At 59.4% G+C, this 19,053-nt stretch overlaps 7 protein-coding genes across 7 annotated transcripts; 5 read left to right on the top strand and 2 right to left on the bottom strand.

Annotated features, from left to right (window-relative positions):
• Positions 1-674: 674 nt before the first annotated feature.
• JDV02_009030 (uncharacterized protein) lies at positions 675-1,916 on the bottom strand. The gene is made up of 2 exons (XM_047990668.1): positions 1,838-1,916; positions 675-1,766 (listed from the first exon to the last, which is right to left on the bottom strand). Exon 2 carries the CDS (start codon positions 1,621-1,623, stop codon positions 1,108-1,110), a length of 516 nt encoding a protein of 171 aa, XP_047846677.1. The 5' UTR covers positions 1,624-1,766; positions 1,838-1,916; the 3' UTR covers positions 675-1,107.
• Positions 1,917-3,154: 1,238 nt separating this feature from the next.
• JDV02_009029 (uncharacterized protein) lies at positions 3,155-6,088 on the top strand. The gene is made up of 2 exons (XM_047990667.1): positions 3,155-5,411; positions 5,470-6,088. The coding sequence occupies exons 1-2, from the start codon at positions 3,833-3,835 to the stop codon at positions 5,727-5,729; spliced, it is 1,839 nt and encodes a 612-aa protein (XP_047846676.1). The 5' UTR covers positions 3,155-3,832; the 3' UTR covers positions 5,730-6,088.
• Positions 6,089-6,091: 3 nt separating this feature from the next.
• On the bottom strand, positions 6,092-8,136 carry GPI14 (GPI mannosyltransferase 1). The gene is made up of 2 exons (XM_047990666.1): positions 6,592-8,136; positions 6,092-6,452 (listed from the first exon to the last, which is right to left on the bottom strand). Exons 1-2 carry the CDS (start codon positions 7,843-7,845, stop codon positions 6,165-6,167), a joined length of 1,542 nt encoding a protein of 513 aa, XP_047846675.1. The 5' UTR covers positions 7,846-8,136; the 3' UTR covers positions 6,092-6,164.
• A 1,500-nt stretch (positions 8,137-9,636) lies between these two features.
• JDV02_009027 (Cyclopropane-fatty-acyl-phospholipid synthase) lies at positions 9,637-11,370 on the top strand (the record flags this gene model as incomplete). The annotated part of the gene is made up of 5 exons (XM_047990665.1): positions 9,637-9,879; positions 9,959-10,021; positions 10,075-10,804; positions 10,860-11,194; positions 11,260-11,370. The coding sequence occupies 5 exons, from the start codon at positions 9,637-9,639 to the stop codon at positions 11,368-11,370; spliced, it is 1,482 nt and encodes a 493-aa protein (XP_047846674.1).
• Positions 11,371-11,810: 440 nt separating this feature from the next.
• Positions 11,811-13,201, top strand: JDV02_009026 (uncharacterized protein). Its single transcript, XM_047990664.1, has 3 exons — positions 11,811-12,113; positions 12,210-12,227; positions 12,284-13,201. Exons 1-3 carry the CDS (start codon positions 11,926-11,928, stop codon positions 12,936-12,938), a joined length of 861 nt encoding a protein of 286 aa, XP_047846673.1. The 5' UTR covers positions 11,811-11,925; the 3' UTR covers positions 12,939-13,201.
• A 967-nt stretch (positions 13,202-14,168) lies between these two features.
• JDV02_009025 (uncharacterized protein) lies at positions 14,169-16,565 on the top strand (the record flags this gene model as incomplete). Its single annotated transcript, XM_047990663.1, has 3 exons — positions 14,169-15,305; positions 15,419-15,664; positions 15,744-16,565. 3 exons carry the CDS (start codon positions 14,169-14,171, stop codon positions 16,563-16,565), a joined length of 2,205 nt encoding a protein of 734 aa, XP_047846672.1.
• Positions 16,566-17,263: 698 nt separating this feature from the next.
• JDV02_009024 (uncharacterized protein) lies at positions 17,264-18,043 on the top strand (the record flags this gene model as incomplete). Its single annotated transcript, XM_047990662.1, has 1 exon — positions 17,264-18,043. The coding sequence occupies one exon, from the start codon at positions 17,264-17,266 to the stop codon at positions 18,041-18,043; it is 780 nt and encodes a 259-aa protein (XP_047846671.1).
• Between the last annotated feature and the right edge of the window lie 1,010 nt (positions 18,044-19,053).

Here is a 19,053-nt window from a genome sequence, read left to right as displayed (position 1 = left end):
ATCCACATTATGGGCCTTGCGAAGGGCAAGCTCATACAGCGATGGTGCGTATGGTGGCGGTCTAGACTCCGGACTTGCGCTTGCATCGGCGAGAGCCTCATCAACGGGGACTAGGACGGTACTGTAATTCATCCCTCCTTTTGTGTCCAGCCCCCTTTAGGATTCGCGGGACCGGGAATAATCCTACCTTGGTCCTGAATCCACGCGTACTTGGTAGAAATGGGCGGAGGCATGCATATATGATCGCCGCATGTCATGGCCCATCAGTGTCTCAAGTACATGGCGATGAAGCCAGGACCGGGACCAGGGCTCCTATACGCATGACGAGTTCTCGTGAGCCCCATCGCACGACTCACCAGGGCCGGACGCGTTCAACCCTTGGGCTTACGACTACGTGATAACTGCTCTGGCAGGCGGCGTCTCCGTAGTCAGTACGTACCGCTGCCGCTTCAATGCGCATGACGATGTTCGTGATCCTCTGCGGGGCTGGGGTGGGCTATCGGACGTCAGACGATGGCTTCTCAAGCGGGCCGCCCTCTACGAGTGCTTCCAGAATCCCGAGCGGACATGGGACGTCTTGCCATTTGATGAGCGAAGCCCCTCCACCCGTCTGCCCAAGCCGATATTCCGTGAGCGCCAACGTGGGCCCCCTAATATCAAGATGTGGTAGCGGTAGCAGAGCAGAGTCATTGACCCGACGTCGACAACCCTCCTCGCAGCCTGTTCTGCACGTCACACGAGCGCAGCCTTTGCTCCACAGGGACACTGCACGTACGCGCCATCGGCAATCTACACGGCAGCCTATCTCGGCTTGGTACAGGAGCCCCGCGGCGTCATGTTATCTCCCCACGTATACGTAGCAATGAGCGGATGTCGTGACTCGTGACGACATGACGTCCGTGACTCGACCCGTCGGAGAACCCGTCGAACCTCGCAGCTAGACCCCACACGAAACCGGCCCTTTGAAAGAGGTATTTCGTCTCATTTCTGGGACATGTCGGCGGCATCTGCGGGAATATGACTCTGGGGATTGCACTGCCCTGATGTCGACAGAAGGTGCCGCCGACATATCCGAATGGGCGCCCGGGGAGGAAGGGGAGAGGGGGTTCATGACGGAACCACGACAAAGACGAGAATCGCCCATCTTCTCTCCCGTACGTTTTGCGTAGGAGCCTGCCGTTCGGGGCCATCATCGTCGGGATTCGAAGGGCGGCGTTGCGGTGTCGCTGGACCTCCTCTTCTTTCCATCGGAGAGGATCGCACGGCTAATAAGGCGACGATGCGCGGATTCAACTCCGATTTGGTGCGTTGCCATCGATCGTCCATCAGTCGCGTTTTCTTGCCAGCCAAACCGGATATGCGCATTGAGCGGTCTGAAGGGCTGTCCTTGGCGCCGATGCTTCTTCGGAAGCGGGTTGACAGCCGTGGCCGCTGCCGCTGCCGCTGCCGCTCAAAGGGAGCGGGAAGCAAGGCAGGCGTAACTAGTATTAGGTCGCGAGTCCATCTGGTCCCGTGGCCGCCGGATCGAATGCGGGGTACGGGATCGTGGACACGAGATGGGGGAAATGCTGTCCTACGTGAGGCGAACGGGACCATCCGAGGCCACAGCATGCGCCTCTTCATCTGGCCGCTGGACACGATACGATGCCTTGGGGGCGTCGACTCTTACTCGCGGGCCCGCGTATCCCTGCCCGAGCTCCAAAGTGAAAAGATGGTGGACGGCACTGGGCGCCCGTACTATGCGCGTGCTATGTGTTCTGCTTTGGCTTGCCGGTGGTTAGCAGGCATTCGATGTTGACGTTGGATACGAAGTAGGTATAGTGAAGTTGTCGCCTACAGAGTAAGTAGTGTACCTTAGATGCCTAGTAACGTCAGTAGGGCGTCACGTTGATGCCGTATAGCATGCACGGCCAACAGCGCCCCTGGAGTGAAATGCGTATCCCTTTCCTCGGGCTCGTCTTCCGCTGGTGTCAGTGCAGTGCCTGCAGGCGGATGGAGTCTAGCGTGACGGCCCCCGCCTGTTGGCTGCAGCTGGTGCCCTGGGCTCCAAGGCGGCGCCGCCTCCCGGCGTCGAGTGCCGACGGGAGAGCCACCAGGGTAGCCCGGGCGGCTGCTGCGGTGGACCGGCAAGACCTGTCAGCGACCTGAGCGGGCTGCGGGCAAGAACGGTGGAAGGCAGGCTGCGGGCCAAGGGCCCTTCCAGGTTGGGCCTCAGCAGCCCCCCCCCTCCCCTCCCGGGGGCATCCTCCCCCACCCGATCCACTTCGCGGCGCTGCCACTGCCCGCCCTCGCGCGTCCCCCCTCCCTCAAGCAAATGCCAATCGCGAACCGCCTCAGGTCCATTTCAGGCGCTTCGACGCTTGGGTAGCCAATCTGCGCGGCACACATGTTGGGTACGATCCCGCAACCGACTATAATCCTCCGAAGCAGCATCCCACCTCTTCTCCCTCACGCGAAAGCCCTCGTTTTATTCGCCCGGCTGACGTTCCTTGGGCACCGTCCGCTGCCTGGTCCCGTCAACCGACCTGGGCCCCTTGCCAGTTGGAGGTGAAAAGAAGTGACGCCCAGCAACGAGCGAGCAACAAACACGCTCCGCGCCCGGCATCTCGGCTGCTTGCCGGCATACGTCCGCGCTTGATCGCGTGCAAGAGGCCTTTTTCTGCATTCGTTTGCGGGCGGTGCACCACGTATACACGCTTTTGCCTGCTGCACTCGCGGGACGGCAGATACCTACCTTGCGCACTTGCACCTCGCCCCGTCACGAGTGGTGGCGCCTCACCATCAACATCACATCACACGCTGAGGTAGGGCATCTCCAGCAGCCACCCGTCGCGAAGCTTCACTCCGACAACAACCTGTTTCCGCCTCCGCCGCTGCTACGGAGCATCGAGGACGCGTATACCGCGGCCGCCGCCGTAACCCTGGGGTCCTTTGTCGCCGCACGCTCGCCCGCTCCCTCACCAGCTCAGCGCCTGCGACTCTGCGACCAACGCCGCAGTGGCTGAGCGGATGCCGTGGCAGCCAGCCCCAAACCAATACCTACTTGGGCCAAACTCAACCCGTCTCCTCCCGTCCCATTCCACCTCCTAGGCTGGGCCCCCCCTCTCCCTCCGCTTCCGCCGCCGCCGCCGCAGCACGCCCGCCCACCCGCCCACCCGCCCGCCTCTGCCGCCACGTCTCGCTGCTCCGACCGGCTGGCTGACTCCCCAGCGACCGGGGGCCTCCAGTGCGAACACGCGACCACGCCTCGTCCCGCCAGCAGCGCGTAAAGTGGCCGTCATATATTACCTCCACGAACGTGCAGGATCATCACCACCGACCGTAACAAGGGTCCAGGCGCCGGTCCTAAGATTGCGTCCTTAGCCCGCGCGGCAGCCGATCCGCGCTCCACAAGCCCACGCTGCTAATTGCGGCTTCCCCAGCGAGCCCCATCTCCGCCCGACGACCGATTCCAACCAAATTCATCCAACTTCGACACCTTGCTCTTCGTCCTGTCGGCGCCCGTCCCATTCACCGCCAGAGCATAAACCGCCCGCCGTGTTTTGATTGTGCCCTGTCCCGAGGCAGGGCCTGTCATTTCTGTCCCATACTTCTCCCTGGTTTCGATCCCTGGGCTTTGCCGGGGCAGTCTGCCTAGCCACCTCTTCGCGTTACCGAGCCGCCGGGTCCAATCTGCCCTTGCCTCATCTCGTACGATTTCATATCCCTCACCAATTAGCGGCTCGTGTCACCATACTCTGTTCTCTGCATCTCATCCTCGACGCTCCGAGAATGCGAGCTCGGCCGAGCGTCTGCCCGTCAGAGCGAACAACGTGAAGCGTCATTGGCAGTCATGGACGGCATGGCGGGCTCACACGACGCCAAGACCCAGCCTGGCCTTCCGCTGCCGGCTGGCGAAATGCCGCTGAGAGCGGCTGGTCGCCGGGTCGAGGAGGTCATGGCAGACGAGGTCTCGACGCCCGTGGCACTGTCCATGAGGGACATGTCCGCGATACTCAACACCACGTCGAGCCCCGTCTCGCCGGGCCAGTCGAGCCCCGAGCGGGAGCAGCCCAAACCGGCCGACTTTATACCCCCAGCGCGGCCGAGCAGCACACCTTTCTCCCATCCCGAGAACCGAAATCCGCATACGTATTCTCTCGACGACCGAGACGTCGACTGCCAGTCGGTGCTTTCCGACATGGCACCTACCGTCGCGCATGACGAAGCGCGTGGTGACGAGCCTGTTCTAGGCCAACTGCTCGCAACACAGTTTCAGCAATTGCCTTTGGAGGTACACGAAGGCATCATCGACCATCTCTTCGGGTTTTGCATCTCTCCGACCTCTAGCAGCGCCATGAAGATATCTAGCCTGTCCAAATGTTGGGCCACTGCGCTACGTCATTCGCGCCGGCGGGAGCTGTCCGACCTGGCTCTCGTCAACCGCCGATGGACCTTCCTGATCCAGCAACGACTCTACCGCCACATCAAGCTGAAAGCGACCGTCGACTATATCGAGGACGCAATCATGCACTTCAGCTGCCACCCGCACCTGGCGGCCTACGTCAAGCATGTCGAGGTCTGGTTCCCCGTATTCCAGCCTAGGTACGGACCCCCGGCCACGTCCAACACACTGGCGCTGCCAACAGTAACCTCCAGCGGCTTGACCAATGCAACCTACATCCTTCCGGACAATAACTGCACTCTCGATGAGATGTTTCGATTCGTGACGTTGGCTTTGCCGGAGGCTCAGGTCCTTACTCTCGAAGGCGGGGAGCGGCGCAAAGCGCCCAAAGTGGCCCATTTTGACAAGCGAGACCTGCCACAAGGCCCAGCGAATACCCTCCACCCGATACACTCTGTCCGCACATTAATCACCCGCGGCCAGTGGAATTTGATGAGGGATAACGACGACTTCGCCCGTGTGCTGCGCGCGCTGCCCAACCTCGAAGAGTGGCAAGGGTCGTACAGCAAGCCCAAGTCTAAGAGCTACATCACCGTCTCGGATTATATCCCATTTCTTCCGTTCAGTGTGAAGAGGCTTGGGCTGTGCATGGAGAATGACTACCGCCGAGAGGCCATAACGCCGTCCTTTTATTCCAAGGTGGCCATGAGAACGCACATTTGCGTCTCGCTGGGCCAGATCCTGCCGCGCCTGGAGCACTTCTCATACACGGGTCGGTTATGCCACAAGTCGTTCGATCTTGCCCTGCGCTTGAGCGATCCGCTGCGGTCCAAGCTTCGATCCATCGACGTGACCATTAAGAATTGTTGCCGAGACCCAGACGCCGCGACCCGGTATAACGGCACCGGCTCGGGCATCCATGAGATGTCCTTTATCGAGGCCTTCGAAAGGCTCGTCATTTCGGCGATTCGTCTCTTGGCGAAGCATCCGCAGCTCCAGTACCTGAGGATCCGCTTCGTGGATCTCGGTATGCCTCTACCCGGCGCGAATTGAAATCCAGACTTAGACAGCTAACACTCTGCCAGACTCTCTTCTGCCACCCCTGAACCCGTACTTCCTGTTGGCCGAGGGGAAATGCACCGGGGTGTGGAGCGACGCCATCGTCACCGAGATGGCAAAGGTGCGACCCCGTGCCACCTTCGCCGAGCTTTGCGACAACTTTGGCAACATTGTATACAGCAAGGAAGGCAGGATGGTCATCTCACCGGAGTGCCCGCGGGGCCGGGTCCTATCGCTCAAGATTTGCAACTATCAGGCGCTCGCCAACCGCATGACGATACAGTGATTTATCGACGTCTAGCGAGGCCAGGCAGGTGAGGGGCTAGCAGCAGCAAAAGTCTACTTTGTGACTCCGCCACTTCCCGATTCAAGGGAAGCAGAGCTTATGTCGTTTCGTCTCATATGCCATCCTTGAGAGCCGTCGGATGGTACTCGGCGTTTGGGACACATGGATATTCCGCTGGACTTTGACGGAACAATTGGTTTGCAGGAGGCCCGCTTGAGGGCGAGATAAAAAAGGTGACGAGGGCGGAACTTACTTTTCGGGTGGGTTTGCTTGGTTCTTGGGAAACGGACACACTTGCACACGGTCACACGGCGCGGAGATACCCCTTAATGGTCGAATATACAGAGCTTTTATTCTGATTTCGAGTGATATGTATTGTTACATTCGCATGATACAGTGTCGTGCAGTCGTTCATGCTACACGGCGGGTGGTCGACTATTCGACGTGTGTTTTAGATAAAGTCTCGATACCTGGTTGTGCCACGCCGTCGCTGATGATGATGCCCAAGATCCAGCAGTTGACAAGAAAGAAGCCCAAGGAAGAGAGCCAGAGGCCCGGGAAGAAGGTGCTCTTGCCGAGGAACTCGAGCTGGTAGCCCTGCTGTAGCCATGCGCCCTGCGAAGCGACCCAGAGGACGAGGGCCGTGACGCCCAGCTTCGGGCTACGGAGGAGCGAGGAGCGAGGGAGGTACAGCGGCAGGAAGATCATGTACCAGAGAAAGTACTGTGCGTTGTTGGTTGGTCCACTGTTAGTTGGGTGTGGGATTTCTTAGGTAGATGGCTATACACGCCGGGACGAAGGAAGGGGGGCGGGGGGATAGCGAAGACGGGGGTTGAGTGGGTAGGGAGGGAGGGCATCTTACCTGCGACGTACAGACCTTGTTAAACGTGACAAAGGCAAAGGTCTGGGCCATCATGGAGGTGGCGAGGTCCTTTTTGGCGAGGACAAAGGGGATGAGCACGCAGGAGAGGAGCAGCTGGGGCACGAAGGCGAGGGACTCGACGTGCCAGGCGGCAGCAGCGGAGGCGGCGGAGGCGGCGGAGGTCGCGGGCGACGACGACGGGCTGCTGGCCGAGGTGAGGTACAGCAGGACGTTGTAGGGGGAAAAGTTGTGGCGGTGGTCGATGCGCGTGAGGTGGTGTAGGAAGGTGTGCACGATAAAGGGGCGGCCGTAGGCGGCGTACATGAGGAGGTTGAGGCCCATGAAGGTGGCGAGGCTGACGAGGGCGAGGCGGATCCTCGCGGGGGAGCCGAAGCGCAGCAGCAGCAGAAGCGCCGCGCCGCCCGCCGACGACGACGCTGACGCCGACGAGTGAGTCTGCTTGCGTGCGCCTCCCTTGGCCGGCGTGTGTTGTGATGTCGGCGCGCCGCCGCCGCCGCCCATGTGCTCGTCGTCCATCCACCAGATGATGGCGGGCGCGTAGATGAAGGGATAGATCTTGAAGTGGACGCCGAGGCCGAGCAGGGCGCCGGCGAGGGAGACGCGCCGGCGCTGGACGGCCCACAGCAGGGCGACGGTGAGGACGCCGAGGAGGCCCTCGGAGCTGCCGCGGGTGCTGATGGTGGCGACCATGGGGTTCCAGAGCCAGAGGGCGGCAAAGGCGCCGGCACGCTCGAGGGTCATGGGCGGCGGCGGCGGCGACTGCGATGATGATGATGGCGATGACGAGGCGATGATGCGTTGGCCGCCGCGGAGGGGAGCGGTGGGAGGGACGTAGAGGAGGACGCGTAGGATGAGCCAGCCGGCGAGCAGGTCAGCGAGGGCAAAGACGAGCTTGCCAAAGGAGAAGAAGAGCCATTGCGGGGAGAGGGTGGTGGGCAGGAGGAGCCAGGCGAGGAGAGGGGTGTAGCGGTACGTGTCGCGCTGGTAGGGGGATGAGGGATCGAAAGCGGAGGACGACGACGATGATGACGATGAGGGCGAGGAGGAGGAGGAGGAGACGAGGTAGCGCGCGGCGTCGGTAAAGACGAGGTAGTCAATGTCGGTGTACTTGAGGGCGGAGTGGGCGTCCTGCCAGTTGCCGTAGAGGAGGAGGGCGAGGCGGAGGGCCGCGGCGACGAGGAAGAGGGGTGCCGGGCGGAGGAGGAGCGGCGCGATGGCGCCGAGGGCGGCCATGGTGGTCTGCGGCGCGTTGAGGGTGCGTGAGGATGTTGTTGATGAGACCTCGTCTCTGAGATCAAAAGTTGCGCCTTCTCCGGTGAAGGCCGCCGCCGCGATTAGGACCGGGCCACGGCGGTCATCCGCGTGCCGGACTTGAGAATCTCGAACCCTGCTGCTTATACAGGCCGTTGCATCGTTTTCTTTTTATATTTTATGAGCCGAGGGCGAAGTGAGGTGAGTTGGGCCGGATGAGTGAGTGCGTGGTGGAGTGAGGTGAAGACTCAAGAGCATATCTGGCCAGGGGGTTCGCGCGCGCGCTGCGGGAAGCTCGAGGTGTGGAGGAGTGGAGTGGATATTGGCGGGCGGCGTCAATGGACAGCAGACGCGGTGCCGTGGCCGAGTGGGGCAGCATCTTATTATGCTGTCTTCACATCAAAACGTGTCAGTGGACATACTCACCATCTGGTTTCGATTGCACAGCTATACTGTTTCCGAAAATTCCTTTAATTATCTGTCTAAATTCTGCAACATTTGGATCAGCTTCGCGGACATTCGCATCCGTAATCCGATTGGCAAAGATACAGAACGGCAGGTACCCATGTTGGCACGTGCCGTACATAGGGTCTAGGGACATGGATTGGTCTAGTTAGGGTCTAGACTTTAGATCCAGCATCCGTCTGCTTCTTATGCAACACTATGCTTGCAGCAGTGGCCCGAATTGTGACTGAAGATACCATACCGGGACGACTCACCGGAAAGCACCAGCGGCGGTGGGTAGAGCGGCACACCGTTTCCAAAAATTGGGCTGCCCGGGAGGACATGTATGTAACATGACATGCAAGTTACGACTCTCACGGGGGTTCTAGACGATATAATGGAACGGGGACAGCTCCCCAAGAACTAATACAGACCACAGTTGATGTAACCCAGTGCGCCCGTTGCATCAACGTCGAGTCGCTCAATTCGTCTCGAGTACAACGCCCTAGACCAAAAAGATCGTGTGGCATGATGCAGGTGGTCCGAAGCTGGTTGCCCTAAAAGCAAGTCGGGTGCTGCTGTGTGTGAGTTCATGCCACGCCGTGGGGGGCAGTACACACATTCGTTAGCATAATGTCGCCGGCTCCCGCTGCCCCGAAGAGGAACTCGGCTTGACCACGGAGGGATGCGTTCGCGGACGAGATACATATGGTGGCGGTAAGACCAGCCTCAATTGTGACTTGTCATGACGTGGCTTGGCCTCAACTGCAAACGACCGCGCAAAAAGCCTCAACCCGTCCTCGTCACGGAAGAGCCGTCGCTAAGCAAAAAGTCTTGTATTGCCCCCAAAAAGAAGACCATATCTGGTCCCTTGGGACCCGATTATCCCCTAAACATCGTCATCCAGAACAATCTTGCGCTACTAAAGAAGGCCGCACCTTTGTGCATTCAAGGTGTCCGTTCCAGTAGTTCAAGCACGACAAGGCAATGCAGGCCCAGAGACACCCGGAGAAAAGAAAGCATTGTACGACTTCGGCAATGACCCTCCGTTATCACATTATCACAGAGGCTCCCGTGTTCGTTGTGGCCCCGTTTGGCTGGCAAAAGTACCGCCTCGGCATGTAACACAAAAGCTGAATATCGGGACGAGGTCCACATGGGCGTCGAGCCATGGCTCCACGATATCTTGAGCTATAGTACTTATAATGCCGTGGGCTGGACTTTGATGAGCTCTATGCCCCATGTCTCGAAGAGCAGCATCCTGGGGGACGCAGATGCCTGATGACAAGCCAAGTCCCACTTCACATCCCATCACAGCGCCGTCACAAAATGCAATGCCCAGCTCTATTCGTGGGCCTATTCCGCCCCACGCTCATACGCGTTGCCAAGAGGATGTTGAGTGCAGCTCTGCAAGGCATTGAACACGGCCAGCTAAAGATCACTTATCCTGCTCCCGGCTCGGAGCAGAGTCCCGGTCGAGACGACGTTACATTTGGCTCCGGCACTCCTCTAGCCACTGTGCATGTGAAGGACGACTGGTTTTGGGTCCGCGTCTTGGCCTCTGGTAGTGTGGTAAGTAGAATGTCGTAGGACATTGGGGGCCTCTTGTCGGGATCTACACATTTCACTTACCATTTGTTCCATCGAGCAGGGATTCGCAGAAGCATACGTCAATGGTGAAATTGACATACCAGATCTACTGGCCATTTTCAAGGTATAGAGCGGGTGCGCATGTATACGGGCGTGAACTCAGCTAAGATAGAGTAGTTGGCCTTGCTCAACCGCCGCCTGCTTACGAGACTGGACAAGCGGTCGCCTTTCTTGACAAAGCTATACTCGCTCTTGGCGACGACAAACGGCATCGAGGAGGCTAGACGCAATGCCGCTGCCCACTACGATCTTTCCAACGACATGTTCGCCGCCTTTCTCAGCCCCGACATGACCTACTCTTGCCCGCTATGGCTCCCGCCTCACGATCCGGACTACGCCAACGACGACCTCGAGAAGGCACAGAGGCGAAAGCTCTCGTATCATATCAAGGCCGCCCGAATCAAAGCCTCGGACCACGTGCTCGAGATAGGCACCGGCTGGGGCAGCTTCGCGATCCAGGCGGTGCAGGAAACGGGTTGCACCGTGACCACAATCACCCTATCCAAAGAGCAGAAGGCATTGGCTAAGAAGAGAATAGATGCTGCGGGTCTATCCAGCAAGATCAAAGTACTACTCTGTGATTACCGAGAGATTCCCAAGTTGGGTATCCGCTTCGACAAGGTCGTGTCCATAGAGATGCTCGAGCATACGGGGATCGAACACCTCCGTGAATATTTCGGCGTGATCAAGGAAGTGTTGCCGGGTGAGGACGCCATAGCGACGGTGCAGGCGACGATGATGTCGGAGACTGTGAGCATAGAAAACGTGCCCGTCCTGGACAGGGCAGCGCTGACCCAGGGCCCGTTGGGAACCTGCAGCATTTGTCGGATAGCGAAGGAACAGATAGGTGAGCGATTCATGTACGCGGAAGACAGTTGGAAAGAAATGCTAAGTACGAATAGTTTCGTCGCCAAACACGTCAGCAGCATCCCTCCCCCCAGGAATCCAAGTCGAGACTTATCGTCCGTGGCTGAGCCGCGTGCAGATCTTTCCCGGCGCGTACCCGCCCTCTCTGCTGCAGACCCTCCAGGCCATCGACAAGGGCTCAGGCGACCACTTCATCGTCGACAGGGTCGAGACCTTTGGCGGCTTGGGTCGCGCGTTCCAGGAATGGGGCGAAGCGTTTGGCCGAGAGTTTGACTCTCGCATCCGCCCCGCGCTGGTGGCCGGAAGACGGCAGCTCTGCGACGTGGAGGTGGAAGAGTTCAGAAGAAAGTGGCAGGCAAGCTGCCCCCTGGTCGCACTGATGTGGCGGCGCTTGCATGGATGAGTTTTGCTGACGTCGTCTTGGGGTTGTTTTAGTTCTACTTTGCATACTGCCAGGCTGCGTTTGAAGCGCAGACTGTCCGGACGGTGACGATCAGGCTTGTCCGCACGGGGGCTCGAATATTGGCGCAGGACTACTATGAGTGACGACTTGGAGTCGGGGTGTTGATAGCTGCTTGGGATGGATGCGTGGAAAGGTTTGGGTTAGGATGAAGTGTACGTGTTTGTGGACTTTTATCAAAGTCGATCAGTTGAGCGGTTCGCGATGGTGTCACGTGGTCGATTTTGATTGTTATTGACGGGATGGCTCTTATTGAAGTGCATTGTCCGAAAGCTCGGTTGTAAGCGTGGACTTTAATTACTTCTTGAGACAAGCAAAGCGAAGGATACTTGAAAGTTTTGGGATAAATATTTTTTTCCTTGACGTGGCATTTGAGGCCAGGCTATCGGTATAGTCACGTTGTTTGTAGGTTATGACTTGTGGTGGAGGAGTGGGAGCTGGAGGTGTCCCAGTCGGTACGTACCGCCAAGCACCCTCTCCGCTAGCGTCGCGAGGCTCTGCGTCTGTCTGTTCACAAGCTCGGGCTCCACAATCAACCTCAGTCGCCCACATCACATACCAGCAAAGGCCGTCCAGGCTGTAACACCACGTCCAGCATCTCATACCCACCACCTTGCTTATAAGGTCTAAGCTCAGTCATCATGTCTGGCGGAGTGAAGCGCGACCGGGATGGCAACGCGCGTGTCAAGAGCACCGCCGCGCCTGACGCGCCCCGCGGCCGCTTCCACGACATGTTTGCGACGTTCCGCGACGAGCTCGACGAGCACTACGACCGGCGGGAGCGCATCATCAAGGCAAGCCGGGACGTGACGGCCCAGAGCAAGAAGATGTGCGTGTGCCCGCCTCATCATCCGCAGGACCCGAAAAGGGAGGTGGGAGAGGGGGAGCCTATTTGCTAACATCAGGCTTCATCGCTGGCCAACAGCATCTTTGCGCTGCAACGGTACGACAGCCATGAATTACATTGCATGCCTGTTCCGCAGCTAACAGCTTGAAAAGGGTCAAGACGCTCAACGCAGAGTTCCCGCCGCACACGCAAAAAGACATTGACGCGCGCAGGGCGGAGATCGCGCGGCTGCTGGCCCCGGTCGTCCCGGACCTGCAGTCGCTCAACCGCTACCGCTACGCCTGGCAGATGCGCTGCCTCGAGGAGCTCATCGAGGCGCTCTCTTTTGAGCACTACCTGCGCCACCAGCGGCTCATCACCCCCGCCGAGGCGGCGGCCGCCGTGCCCCTGGCCGAGGGCGCGGCGCTGCTGTCGCCCCTGGCGCTCACGCCAGGCGACTACATGTACGGCGTCTTCGACTTGTTCGGGGAGCTGATGCGCTTCGCGACGGTGCAGCGCGCGCAGGTGATTCACGCCCCGACTGACTCGGGGGGCGCCACGGCCGCCGCTGCCGCCGCCGCCGGGGACGACGTGCAGCAAGGGAACAAGAGGACGATTCTCCGTGACATTCAGGAGCTGGGGTGTGCGTTTGAGATGCTGCCTGCGGTGCCGACAAAGGACTTTCGCAGCAAGATGGATGCCATGCGGCAGAGTGTGAGAAAGGTCGAGAACCTGGGTTATGGCCTGGTCGTGCGCGGGAGTGAACGACCGAGCGGGTGGGTGCCGGACATGAAGGACGAGGGGCCAGAGCCTGTCTCACCCGTCTGAATTGCATCACAGGCGTTGCATCGGTCTCTTCTCACCGCCAAGTTTCGTCTTGCTCCCTTATCTACCACTGTATGTATACGCGCGCACGTGTGTTTGTTTGTATGATAAAGATCTGGGCGCGCCTAAACCGCGTGATCATTTCTCAGGCATAGGATACTCTTTCGTCTCATCGAGCTGGTCGTTCAGCCCTAGGCAGCCGCAGGAAAACTGGGTCGATGTGAACGAACGGCATGTTATTGTTGCGACTTACACACAGCGCAGGCCGGTGTAAGTCTCGAATAATCACTCGCCGTCATCGCGCGCTTCCTCGAGCTAACCCCAACTTGGGACCTGAGAGATGAACCCAGCCCACAATGTGGCTCAATAGTGGTATAGCGGCCCGCCGCCAGCTGCCCGGCGGTGTTCCATCCATCACTACTGCCGCGGCAGTGACTGGTGGCACTGAACAATAAGGCACCGCGCGCGAACCGGTCTGTTCAGAGCGAGGAATCTCCATGACAACCGGTCCCCCCCAGCCTATGCGCCTGCGCCGCGGCACTTGCACGCACGCACAAAGTGCGACGGGCGAGGAGGAGACCTCGCAGCTGACGACACTTGTGGTGACGCAACTGTGTACCTTGTTGCCCCCCTTGGACGGCTGTCCCCCTTTATCTCCTGTCCTTGTTCTTTACTTCTCCCCCGTCTCCTCTCCCTTCTTCACCACCTCCCTCACCAACACCTCTCTCTACACACACACACTGACCATCATCACTGCGTCCAACATACGGTTTCGACACAAAAGACCGTCGTGGAAGGGCCTTGTGACTTCACTTGCCCGCTTTCACCTTTCCTCTTCTAAAATCACTTGTTGCAAAACTTGCTTCTAGTTGTAGCGAGGGCTTGTTTACACTCTCGCCAGTCCAAGGGACGAGCCTTGCGAAGCATAGTTCTCCAACGCAACACATCAAACCGCTTGTGTCTGCGAGCACGTCATCTCTTCTTTCTCCTGTTTACCTCTCTAATTCGACACATTTCTGTTACATGCTTTGACTCGTTTGACAGTCTTGAAGAGCATCGTTGGAAAGCGTTTCGCTTGCACCTGGTAAGGCAGAAGCCACACGACACGAGCTTTGTCCGTACATCCATTTGACTAACCGCCTTCGTAGAGACAGGAAGAAAAGAAAAGCCTCGGACCATATTTGGGGAAGCTCCAGGTTCCGCTGTAGAATGCGGGTCGATCATAAAGTCGTCATGGTTGGTCTCCAGACGTCGTACCAGACCGACACGGCCATGGAGGCGGGCGCAATCAACGACCCGCAGGCGCCGCTCGGCGTCGATCCTCAGGATCTCGTCAACGATGCCCAGACGCTCTTCGGTTCCCAGACGGGCTTTGAGGACCCCCAGATGTTCTTCAATTCCCAGACGGGTGTCAACAGTAGCCAAATGTTTGTCGATCCTGCAGCCCCCTCGCAGGTCTTTAGCGATGCTTCGGTATCCTTCGCCACCAACACTCAGGGAGACTTCAACTTCCAGCCAAGCACTGCCATCAACATTGGTGATTTCGGCATCGACAGCCAGGGCCAGGGTCTCATGGAAATTTTCAACGATCTGACCAACCCGCAGGCTGGTGGTGGGTATGAAAACAATGCCATTTTCTCGGGGGGCATTTCAAACAGCGTCAATGCCAACAACAATGCCGCTTTTTCGGCGGGCGGTCTGGACAGCGTCAATGACAGCAACACCGCCGCTTTCTCGGAAGACGGCATCACCGTCGTCGGCAACAACAACAACGCCGCTTTTGCGGTGGATTATATGAACATGATTGAAACTAGCAACAACGACGCGCTCTCGGGAGACGGCATCACCGTCGTCGGCAACAACAACGCCGCTTTTGCGGCAGGTGAAATGAACATTGTTGAAACCGGCAATCACGCCGCGTTCTCGGGAGACGGTTTCAACACTGTTGTTGATGCTGGTAACAACAACACCATTTTCCTGGGGAATAGTAGCAGCAACGTCGATGCCAGCAATGCCGTTACTGCTAGTAACACCATCGCTTCCAGCGACACCGTCGCTGCCAGTGACGCAGCTGGCTTGCCTGCCGACGCCACCTACGGCCCGGCTGACGCTGCTTTGGACCCGGCCAACAACTGGCCGGATTGTTCGCTCCGAGGTATTATGTATGGCCCCTTTGAACAGCCCGAGGAGGGTGCCCTGTTCTCTCGGGTGACTTTTTTCGTCCCCGCCACACTGCGAAACACCACCGCGGAGACTCCCGAAACGGGTTCGCAGATCCACGGGCAGATGTACGTCGAGGAGCTTCAGCCCGTCCTCAATATTCAGCGACACCCCATCGTTCTGATCCACGGCGATTTCCACACCGGCCAGGTAAATACATCATTCGGCTCCCCCCTCCTCTTTGCGTGACTCACTCATCGCCGGCGCGCGGTGCCTCCCGGGGACGGACAACAACTAACCACGTAACGCAAAAACGGAAAAAGATCTGGTCCACCAAGCCAGATGGCAAAGCTGGCTGGGCTTCGTACTTTGTCTATCAGGGCTTCCAGGTGTACGTCGTGGACCTGCCCGGGTGCGGCCGCTCGCCGTACTCCTGCACCGTCCAGCCACCCGTCGGCGGGCGGCCCCAGACCCTGGATGCCAGCGTCGTCGAGCGAGACTTGACTGCACCTGCGAAGCAGGCATTCGAGGCTTGGCCTACCGCTAGGTACCACGACAAGTGGCCCGGAGTATGTGCCCCTTGGGCGGCTGCCTTGCATCCCACCAAACGCACCCAAGAGCAGCACCGGCTAACCAGGGGACCTGCAGGACGGCGTGCGAGGCGATGCCATCTTTGACAACTACCACGCGTCGCTTGTTACCCTCACGCTCAAACGCCATGACCGTCAGAGCTTCGCCCAGGACGCACTCTACAATCTGCTCCAGCGCATTGGCAAGGTCGTCCTCGTGGGCGAAGGCACCGGCGCAACCGCGGCATGGTTGGCCGCCGACCTGTGCCCTCATCTGGTCGCTGGAATTGTGGCCATTGAGCCTGCCGGTCCGCCTGGAGGCACCGCCGTGCGCATGGGCTCGGACGGCCAGCGCCGCTACAGCTCACTCATGACCTACGACGCTTCGCTGCGTCCGTACGGCGTCGCTGACGTCCCCATGACTTTTGAGCCACCTCTGGGAGGAGGAGTAGGCGGAGATACACCAGACGCACATGGAAATGGCATGCTTGAGTTCCGCCCGCGCAACTTCTCTGGAACGTACGGCGGCGGCCAGGCTCGCACCTGCCTCGTGCAGCGTGCGGGGGTCGAGTCTTACGACGGGCATGGCGGCAATGCTTCGGTTTTCCTCGCGCGCCAGCTGGTGAACCTACGCCAGGTGCCGCACGCCGTGCTGACGGCGCACGCCAGCTCGCACTCCACGTACGACTGGGCGACGGTGGAATTCCTGCGCCAGGCGGGCGTCGACGTGCTTCACCTGCGCCTCGAGGACTACTACATATACGGCAACGGCCACTTGATGTTCCTCGAGATGAACAGCGACCGCGTGGCCAGCCTCATCATGTCGTGGGTCGACGCGTACGCGGACCACCGTGCCGCGGTGGATGAGGCCGCGGCCGCAACCGAGGAGCCGGTTCTTTGAACCACTCACCCACCCACACAACGCTGTGTAACCTGGAGAGCGGAGCACAGGACTCTGGAGGGAACAGTGAGCTGAGACAAATTGATGAGATGAGGTACAGAAGAGGGAGTGGGGATTAGGAGAGCCGAGGAGGAGTTGAGACGAGACAAGACGAGACGAGAACGCGGATGAGGGCTGGGGGCTTGTAGGCCCCAAAGAACTTTGCTGTAGTGTAGGAGGTGGTAGCTCCTAGTCTCCCGCAGAATTCCTGTACCTCTGCCTCATTCGATAGGGGCAATATACGCGCGAGGTCCCGATATGATGCGGCCGTCAAGGCCAGGAAATGATGCTGGTGATGGTGAGTGATGGTGATGGACGACGGGTGTTGCGAGAGATGAGGTCGAATGCGGGCCCGTGATTGGCCACTTTGGCAGCAATGACCCGCCCACCCGTATTCGCCGCTTTATTAGCTTCGAGTCACGATCGCCGCCACCAAACAGCATCATGGCACGCCTAGGCCTATTTATTGTGCATGCCCGACAAGACAACCCGCTCGCGGGCGGCATCCTGTCTGTACCCATGCCATGAGCCTTGTCGTCTACTACTGTTAGTACCACTCGTCCCAATCTTATAACTCGCCACGGGCAACCCGCGCAGAGAGAGAGAGAGAGAGAGAGAGAGCGAGACAGAGAGAGAGAGAGCGAGACAGAGACACCGCCATGGATGATGATGCAACGTACGCCCCGATGATGCTCCTCGTCCGACCACCGCCGCTGCCGCCGCCACCGCCGCCGCAGGCATCGTCGCCGCCGTCCTTCTTCGCCGACGACGACTCCCGCTGGGCCGCCGTGCAGTCGCGCGACGCCGTGGCCGACGGCTTCTTCGTCTACGCCGTGCGCACCACAAAGATCTACTGCCGCCCCATCTGCAAGGCCCGCCTCGCGCGCCGCGCCAACGTGCGCTTCTACCCCACGGGCGCCGAGGCCACCGACGCCGGGTACCGCGCCTGCAAGCGCTGCAAGCCCGACATGGCCGGCTTCATGCCCGAGGAGCGCGCCGTCCGGCAGATACGCGCTTTTGTGCGCGAACACGACGCGGGTGGTGGTTCCTCCTCGTCCTCCTCGTCCTCATCATCATCGTCGTCGTGCCCCCCCACCGACCGCCGCATGAGCCTCGCCGAGATGGCCGGCCGCACTGGCCTCTCCAAGTGGCACTTTCACCGCGTCTTCAAAAAGTGCGTCGGCGTCACGCCCTTTGAGTACCTGCGCACGCAGCGCCTCGCCTGGGGAGACGACGACCCGGCGCAGCAGCTGGCGTCGTGGCCGCTCTCGCTCGCGGACGACCAGGGGTTCCTGGGACAGGGCTTCGACTTTGCCGCCGCCGCAGCCTTCGACCTGGGCGCGGAGTCGAGCGAGGGCTTCTCGGCGGCCAGCGGGAGCGGGTGCAGCCCCTTATCCCTCGACGACCTACTTGTGTGGCCAGAGGACGACAAGGCGTGATGAAGCATGATGAGGCTCATCATCGCCATCAGCACTCACGACAAGAGGAATGTTGTACGTACTGGTGTCGGAAGCAAACGACACGGCGGGCGAATGGCATCGCGTCGATTGCTAATGCTTGCCCTCGACGACGCGATTACTTGAGCCCCGTTGAACAAACCCAGCCCGGCAGGAACCCTGATGCACCCTTGTACCCTGCACTCGGAATGATCTGTTTCCAGCCAAGAGTAAAAAAAAAACTTTCGCAGAGAAAGCAGGGCATCATACCGGATTTTAATGAGGACGCCCCATCGGGCATCATGCGGCGATGTGCCGCGTTCGCAGGGTTACTTACACGCGGCCTGTTCACCCATTGGCGCCGCCGCCCCGCCAAACGCCGACGCAAGGAACACCAACTCGGATCTCCGAACCCCACGTACTTGCTGCAAACGCCCCCGAGAACCCGGCCCCTCGGGCCTTTTTTTTTCTTCTCACATCTTGCTCTTCTAATATGCAACAACGCAAATCATGCGCAGCGGCGGAGCATGGCCATTTGCGGTGCTGCGCGGCGGCGGCGCGGCATGGGTTCGTGCCGAGTGCGTTGCACGCGGATTACTAAAACGCGGGCTCTGATTGGTTGCCCATTCACGCCACTGCGCACCTCCACCACCACCACCAGCATGCGACGCTCCATCACAGCCGCTCGCTCGGGCGGCGTCCCGACTTACACGGTATGGGCGATGCGTGCCGTCGCCGGTGACCGAACGGAGGGAGCGGCAGAGGGCCAAAACAAAAATGAGGCACACTATCTAAGGATCCCCTCGTATGAACAAGTCGGTGACGTGGGACTGGACAGGGATGGAGGGGGGAAGAGGGTGCGGGTGGCGTGGCATATAAGTTGCCATGCCCTCCGCTCTCTTGTCGGTGAATCTGAGTCGTCTTGGTGTTATGCTCCTGAACCCATCAGTAATAGAGGGCAAACCATATTAATATAAAAAGCTCCTGAATCAACAACGTCGCGTCGTCGCGTC

This window comes from Purpureocillium takamizusanense, chromosome 9 (assembly GCF_022605165.1).
Source record: "Purpureocillium takamizusanense chromosome 9, complete sequence".
Taxonomy (NCBI): domain Eukaryota; kingdom Fungi; phylum Ascomycota; class Sordariomycetes; order Hypocreales; family Ophiocordycipitaceae; genus Purpureocillium; species Purpureocillium takamizusanense.
The sequence above is the reverse complement of the archived record's forward strand: the minus strand, read 5'-3'. Positions and strand labels throughout refer to the sequence as shown.